The 8,303-nt window shown below is 32.9% G+C and overlaps 1 protein-coding gene across 1 annotated transcript; it reads right to left on the bottom strand.

Annotated features, from left to right (window-relative positions):
- Positions 1–637: 637 nt before the first annotated feature.
- LOC121989876 (probable sulfate transporter 3.4) lies at positions 638–4,175 on the bottom strand. The gene is made up of 14 exons (XM_042544180.1): positions 4,044–4,175; positions 3,429–3,752; positions 3,244–3,292; positions 2,968–3,175; positions 2,723–2,894; positions 2,571–2,636; positions 2,370–2,483; positions 2,137–2,253; positions 1,928–2,054; positions 1,566–1,852; positions 1,310–1,500; positions 1,129–1,214; positions 990–1,066; positions 638–897 (listed from the first exon to the last, which is right to left on the bottom strand). Exons 2-14 carry the CDS (start codon positions 3,714–3,716, stop codon positions 739–741), a joined length of 1,941 nt encoding a protein of 646 aa, XP_042400114.1. The 5' UTR covers positions 3,717–3,752; positions 4,044–4,175; the 3' UTR covers positions 638–738.
- Positions 4,176–8,303: the final 4,128 nt, after the last annotated feature.

Below are 8,303 nucleotides of genomic sequence, written 5' to 3'. Positions count from 1 at the left end.
TTTGCAAATTTTCACCAATAAGAAAAGATACTACTATTTTTTTGTGATAATAAGGTGATGATTGTAATAACAAAAAATCCAACTTTTCATGGGAGGTCTAAGCATATTGATATTCGTCTACACTTTATTCGAGACTTAGTTTTAAATAAAAAAAATTGAGTTGAACTATTGTACACATGAACAAGTGGCGGATATTTTAACAAATTCCAATAGATAAATTTATTTACTTTAGATTGTGTTTTGGTATTTATAATTTTGAATCAAGGGAGAGTGTTGATAAATGATCCAAAATTAATTATAGAGTTAGTGGGTTGATGAGGTAATTAGTGATAATAGTGGTGGTTAGTGGTAAAAGAAAAATAATCTTTATTCAATGTATTGGGTAGTACTAGAGTTAGTGGAATCTAATTGTGGAGTTGGTGGCTTAATTGGGTTGTGTAATTTGCCTATAAATAGGCCACATGTTGATGAATGAAACATTGTAAATTATTGTGATCCACTTGTCTTTTTCTTGACCTCCAATTCTCCTCCTCCCTTTTTTATCTAACAAATTATGCATCCATCAGAGAACATGAAGACGTGAGATTTTCTGAGATTATTTAAGTCCTCCATATGCATTTTTTTTTTCCAAATTTTTTACTGCACTACAACAAGATGAGATCAGAAACAACTCATCTAAACCTGCCATTGCTTGTTACAAATTGCAAACAGATGGTTGCCATGGAAGCTAAGCCTAAATTATTGGTTCAATGGACTGCTATCTTGCTCAAACTTAATAAGAGTTCCAGCAATGGCCTCGCTCACTGTCATAAAGATGCGTTCTGGACCGAAACTCTCCAATGCCTTCGATCTAAACAACTTCCTTGTCACTTCTCCAACAGGATTAGCCAAAACAAACTGCAGTTTTGAGCAAAAAATAGTATGTTCTATAACTCTGACTACAATGGCTTCTCGAAATTGAGTAGTTGAGTAAATATAGAGTGCATCACCTCGAGATATTTATCCCCAAGTTTCTTCTTCAACTCTGAGAGTGCTGCCAAGCCACTTGTATCTATTCTTGCCACTGCTGCAAGAGTTTTGCAGCTCATTACTTGTCTGAAACTTATGGATTGAATATATATTCCTTACCAGACATGTCCAAAACAATGCATCTAAGGGGACTCTCCTTCAGCATAAAGACCCTCTCTTCCTCTTCCCTGACCCATCTCAAGATCCTATAAACAACAATTCAAAGTTCATGTGTCTTTTTTTGCTTATTTATATATTTTTTAAATTGCCTGAGTAATGCAGGTAACTCTTGCAAACTAACCTTTCCTGAACATACATGGAGTTGGTGAAATATATAGGAGATTCGATACCGATGATCAGATATGAAGGAACCCCTGTGACTTCCTCGTATTGCGATATACTTCGATAGCACTTAGTTCCTTGGACATTCCCCATGATCACTATGTTTGGCCGAGTGACATGAATCAAGATTTTGAACAAAGATATGCCCACCTGAACCATAGGAAAGCAGTCTGAGAAACTAATTCTTAGATTGTAGTTGATCACAGACCACTTACTGCAATTGCAAGCCCCATAGGCACTGAGATAAGAAGAACCCCGAAGAAAGCAGCCATGCAAGCTAGGAAATCCATGATGTCCACCTTCCACAACTTAACCGCGGCTGGGATGTCGATTAGCCCAATGACCGCTGTTATGATGATCGCTGACAAGATGACATTAGGAGTGTTGTGGAAGAGGGGCATGATAAATAGCAGCGTGAGGAGCACTACAATTGCCATTATCATGTTTGAAACTGCTGTCTTACACCCAGCATTGCAGTTCACAGCTGATCTAGAGAAGGAACCTGTAGTTTTACATGTACAATTTAAACTTAAGCAAAGTTTATGCAACAAAATCGTTTAAATCGATGGATCTCTACCAGTCGTCACGAAACAAGAAGTGCATGATCCTGCCATGTTCGTAATTCCTATGGCCATCATCTCTTGGTTGCCATCGAATTGATAGTTTTTCCTAGAAGCAAATGTTCTGCCCACTGCCATGCCTTCCTGTAATATTTAGTGAATCTGTGCATTTTATTTGAGTGGATTTGTATGGTATTTAAATAAGTTTAAAGGTTTAGCATCATACTGTGAGAGCCAAGATTCCTGAAATTGCTCCGGTTTTAACAGCAAGGCCTAAGTAGGGACCTTTGAAGTTTAGCATGTCCATTGAAGGGGGGTTCACTCCTTCCTTCAAATGCCCAATCTGTTTGATATCAGCAAGTGATAACAATAAGAATTCTCAGAAGAATAAATAAAATTTTGGTTTCAGAAGCAATGGAAAATGAATCATATGTTACGAGAGACGAAGAAGAACCGTACTGTTCTAATGCCATGATGTGAGACTTTGAAGATGATGGAAAAGATAGTCGAGATGATCACTGAGGTTAAAGGAGCAGCAGCTGATACCCAGAAGAGCTTGGGCCATTTAGAGCTCTGTTAAACAAATTCAGCTCGACTTCAAATTTCATAAAACTATTTTAATCTGAATGTGATGAAAACAAGGATGGATTAAGAGCTTACTATATGCCTTGCGACTAGTAGAAAGAGAAGGAATGAGACTCCCATGACAAGTGCTTGCCATTTCCACTGATGAACATAAAAAGGTTAATGTGTTAGCTAATGAATTCTTGCAATCATTTTGTTCTCTAACATGAAGAGATCTCTTCTTTTACCTCTTTTCTATTCACAACAATAGACTGAATAACAGGAATGATCCCCATCTGGTTACTAAAGTGATCTAGTCCAAGCAGTCCTTTGAGCTGCTGAAGAGAAACTATAACAGCGGCACCGCCCATGTATCCAATCAGTGTCGGTTTCGATAGAAAATCTAATATGAATCCTAACCTATAAAGAACCAAGAAGGCACCATCAAATCTTTACAATCCTTGTTGCTTCAGTATTAGGTGAAATTTTTTACCTCAGAAAGCCTAAGCTGGCTTGCAATACACCAGCAAAGAAGGTAGCAGTGTAAGCAACTTGAAGATACAAGGAAGGGTCTTCATTAACCAAGGTCAGTTCTCGAAGCATGGATCCCATCACTAAAGATGCAATTGACACTGGACCAATCGCCATGTCTCTCGAGCTTCCGAGCACCGCATATACCAGTGGTGGCACAAAACTAGAATCTGTGAACCCCAATTGATCAGTATAAGTTTTCAGAAACTTTGAAAATAAGTTCAGCATATCGACTTACAAAGGCCTAGAATTGGAGGCAAGCCTGCAAGCTTAGCATAGCTAATTCCCTGTCTCAAGACAAACAAACACAAGATAGTAAACATTTTCCTTCCACATTCCTGTTCAACATTATTTAGTTGAAGTTTTTATCTTTTAAACATAATTCAAGATCCTACATTTAGAGGAGTTTTTTGCTGATCATACTTGTGGGATGGCCAAACTAGCAATGGTGATCCCTGAGATGACATCGGACTTCAGTAGATTCAGGTTGTAATGAGGGCCCCACTCCAAGATTGGGAAGACAAATTGGAGAGCCAAAACCACCCTCATGAAGAAAGATTTGTTCTTGAACTTGTGCATGGAGTTGTCCGGGAAGAAGAATTCAACCAGAAAATGCTTGAGAGAATCAAGGGTAGTCTTTTCTTTCGGCACGGCTACCTTGTGGACTTCCATGGTTGAGGTAGGAGTGGATGTTGAAGCTTCAAGGTCCATGTTAATGGAGCTCTGGACCTACTCTTTGGCTACTCCCTACCATGTTTACAAGAGCAGAAACTTAAGTAAATCTGTGAAAGAAGTTTGCTATGTTTTTTACTTTCATTACATATATAACTAGTGTTGGACTAAAAGAGAGACCAACTAAACACACATTATGGTGAATAATGGCGTGTTTCCTCATAGTTGAATAGGACCATAGAGACAAATTCTATGAAGCTCTCAATTCCATTAATGATCTCACAGAGGACTGCAACATGCAAACGTCTAAAACCTTTTGTTCTATGCATTTAAAAGACATTCATACAACTACAATATACCACCAACCTCCTGTCAAATTTCAAGCATGATCTCTTTTCTTTAACACACGCATGGCCATCTTCCTGCAGTTCTACCTTGAACACGACCAAGAACGCCTCTTACTTGTCTCTCGCAAAAGTTTAATTTACCAGGCGATGCAGAAGCTTCTCTATCGGTAAAACAATGAATATATACGTGAGGATTTTGATTTTGATTTTGATTTTGAGAAATTGAAAGAGAAGAAATGATGAAGGAAAAGTTAAAAGAAGGGGGATGAGTAGGCACTTGCATTCAACATGGTTAATGTGTGGGAATGGATAATCCCTTAGAATGCGGCGAGGAGGAAGGACAAATTAAGGAAGTCATTCCTTCTCCCACCACAACTTTTTACGTACGAGTTCACTTTATTACAAGTCGAGAAGAATTCTCGTGTTTTCAGGGCTGGTCGTCTTTGTTTTGACTTGGTTCCTAACAAATTGGGACTAATTCAGATAGAAATAGATTCATTCACCTAAATACCAATTTCTCCAAATGCAAATGAAAAGAAAACACACTTGTTTAGGCTATTTTTGTTAAAATGCACATGAGGCTTTGATGAATTTCTTAAGATACTTTTAAAGTTTTATCAATATTGAGATAGCCTTCTATTAACGAAGCATTCTCATCTTACTATTTACTATTTACTATTTACTATTTACTATTTAATTAGGAATTTAAACTTTTTAATAATCAACTATAATTAAATTGATTTGATGAAATTTAAAATTAAATTATGCTAATATTTTTTTTTCTTTTTACACTGAAAATAATTTTAAAATTTATTAGTAAGTTCAACTACTTATCCTTTTTAAATCACAAACCCATAACATAATTTATACTATTTACATCGCTTCTTCTCGCTGACTCAATTCTTATCGATTTTTCATCATTTTCTCCTCCTCTCTCCCTTTATAATTTTTATTACAGGTTTCTCCTTCTTCTCCTTCTTATATTAGAACGTATCAATTTATCTGTTTCGATTCTTCTGCATATCTGTATATCATTGATTCTTTGAGAAAAATCACAATAGCATCTATTCATCTTTGTATCTATTCAATTATCTCATCGGTTTTTTGAGTAATATAAGATATTCTCGCTATATAACATGATGTATTAATAACATAATTTTTATTTTATTTTCAGATTAAGACTTTTATAGAATAAATCATATTAATATTGAATAATATTGTTTAATTATTTAACAGTAAATATTTATTTTATATGATTTATAAATATTCATATATATTATATTAACACTAATATAATACCAAAATAATTTAAGTGATAGCTAAAAATAATAATATATATTTTGCTAATTAGCTAAACTTTGAAGCATGTATTTTGATAACTACCATACCTTTACAGTATTTTTATTTTTTATTAGATTGTAACTATTATTTTAATATATTTAAGTAATTATTGGTCTACTTACGAGATTATACAGTTGGCCATACGGTAGTTTCTTTATCAAAATTATTAAATGCACTCAAATAGTCTTAAATTGAATCAAAATTATTATACTCTGTCTGATTGTCTAAATTTCAAAGGTAGACAATGCCTTTTTTTTCCCTTTTGTTATGATTGCTCTCTTTGAAAAATAAATAGTGTTAGAGATCCGATGGAAAAGAATGAGATTCGGAAATCTTGTCAAATATTTAATATCCATTAAAAATCGTCAGAATTACCTCATTTTTGAAAAAATTAAAAGGTTCCTCACCATATTACTCATTAATATACCCACATTTAAATACTATTATAATAGCTATAATATAATTGTCATAAATAATTTAATGTGATAAAAATCTATATATATAATATTTTTATATAAAAAAATCTTAAGAAAATTACTCAATTTCTATTAAAATCATTTAATTTTCTAATTAGTTATCACAATTATAACATGTAAAATATAATTTAATTTGATAAAAAATCAATATATATAATATTTTTATATAAAAAATCTTAACTTTAAAATTACTCAATTTCTATTAAAATCATTTCAATATGATAAAATTTATTATAAAAAAATTCTAACTAGTTCTCACAATTGTATAAAGTCGAATATTATTGTTATTATTATTATTATTATTAATCTCAAAAATATTATCTTGCAATAAACCCTTTCTGCATTAATGTGACATTCTTTTATTATTATTATTATTATTATTATTATTATTTTATAGTAAATTTAATTATGTTGAAATAATTTTAATCGAGTTTAAATGATTTTAATTAAGCAAATATAATATTTTAATATAAAAATACTCTATATAAGTTTTTTAATCAAATTAAATTTATTTATTTATATATATTATATCAACTATTTTTTTAGCTGTTACACACAACTATAACAGATATTATTTTAATTTATGGCAAATTATCGAACCCCGTTGGTAAATTTACGTATTACCTAAATCACATACGTGAGCTTAAAAATTATCTGATCACATATCTGATACCTATTTTACCATCATCATTATCCCTCGTGGTCATCATGTGTATCAACACCGAAATTCTTGACATAGAAAAAACCTACTCCAAAATTCCAAGTATTCTAAAAAAACTTTAAAACGCCAGCGACATTTAAAATTCTAGAGAGGACAAAGCTTTTCACTCTAATCAGAGACCTGTATATTTTCTTCTACTAGTTTTAAAATACTTTTTACTTGTTTACATATTAGCCTTATCAATTTATAGGAAGATTAATATTGTCAATTTTATAGATATCTTTATCTTACCCTTTGTTAACACTTTAATAAAAAATCTAAGGGGGTGTTTGGTTGATGGGTTTGAGAATGAGAGAATGAAATGATAGTAAAAGATAGTATTTGGATTGTGGGTTTGGGAATGATTACTAGATTTATGGAAATCAACCAAACCCATATAAGTTAATGAATTTCATTTCCATTCTATTCTCATTCCACCCTACTATCAAACCTATACCTATAGTGATTCCCACCATTTAACCAAACGCCCCCTAAGTGTGTTTATGATCTAAAAGTTAATTGTTTCTATAAGGATAAATCCTAAAATATAGTACAATTTTAGGAAGATACACTTTTTATGATCTTTCGACTTCCTCCACTCGACTAGTATGTTTTTGAAAAATTCATAATCTTAATAAAAAAATTTAGTTCGTAATATGGTTAATTTCTGATTGTATCAATGCAATGAAGATTCAATTTTTGACAATGCACTCTCAATTATAATGCAAACTATAGAATCACAATTAGAGAACTCAAACGTACTGGTTCCTCCAAATATAAATTTGAGCACCGACAATATGATACTACCTTTAACTTCCTCTAACGTTATGGTCAATACTAGAGAGACTATTAATTACAATTTCAATTTGAATGAAGAACTTCTAGTTTTAAGGATGACCCAATACATATGAGTATATGATTGGAAGATCTTTTTGAAAATACATGAACTGAATAAAAATATAATGACAGTCGAATGGAATTAGAAATTTAAATGGATGTCTCTAATGATGAATGATCCTGTCCGAAGTCTGAGTCAGACGAAAGTCGGATGAAGTGTCGTTAGAGTTGACAGGGAGGAAACTATGACGTTGCGGTCGCACGGGCTTCAGAGAACAGACCCCCACGTGGCTTGGAAGAACTGCTAAGCTTGCGCCGGTGGTATCAGACCTCTGCACACACTCAGACAAGTACATAGAACGTTAGAGACCAAGAACCAGGGAAAAAGTCCCCAGAGCAGGTGTTGGTTGCTATTCCGGAATATCGTACTGGTTCTCCGGTACAAAAATTTTGTACAAGTCCTGAACCATTCCTAACAACCTATTGTGTTCTTTGGAAATTAAATTTGGAATCGCAAACAGAACTTAACATTATTGATTCCAAATTCAACTTATCTGTACTTAGAGGTTTAGACTTGGATCGTAAACGATACTTAACATTATTAATCCAAATCCACCTATATTACAAATTCAATTAAATATTAATTTTAGAGATCGGCTTCCAGGTTAAACATGGTGAGACACTAGGCCTTCTTGGATATGGGAGCATCCACCACTTCCTAGACAAAGCCTTTCAACGAAATTTAATATTTAATTTCCTTATAGTAACCCTAGGTTTAATCAAAAAGAACAATTGAATCACAAGTTTGAAAAACAAAAGAAACACAAAATCAAAAACATAAATTCGATTACCTAGATTCATTAGTCTCTTGTGTTTGGTATTTCAAGATCTAAATAAAAGGATGAACTAGTTATGATGCGGAAAC

The sequence above is a fragment of the Zingiber officinale genome, chromosome 6B (genome assembly GCF_018446385.1).
Source record: "Zingiber officinale cultivar Zhangliang chromosome 6B, Zo_v1.1, whole genome shotgun sequence".
NCBI classification, from domain to species: domain Eukaryota; kingdom Viridiplantae; phylum Streptophyta; class Magnoliopsida; order Zingiberales; family Zingiberaceae; genus Zingiber; species Zingiber officinale.
This window is presented reverse-complemented; position numbering and strand designations above follow the sequence as displayed.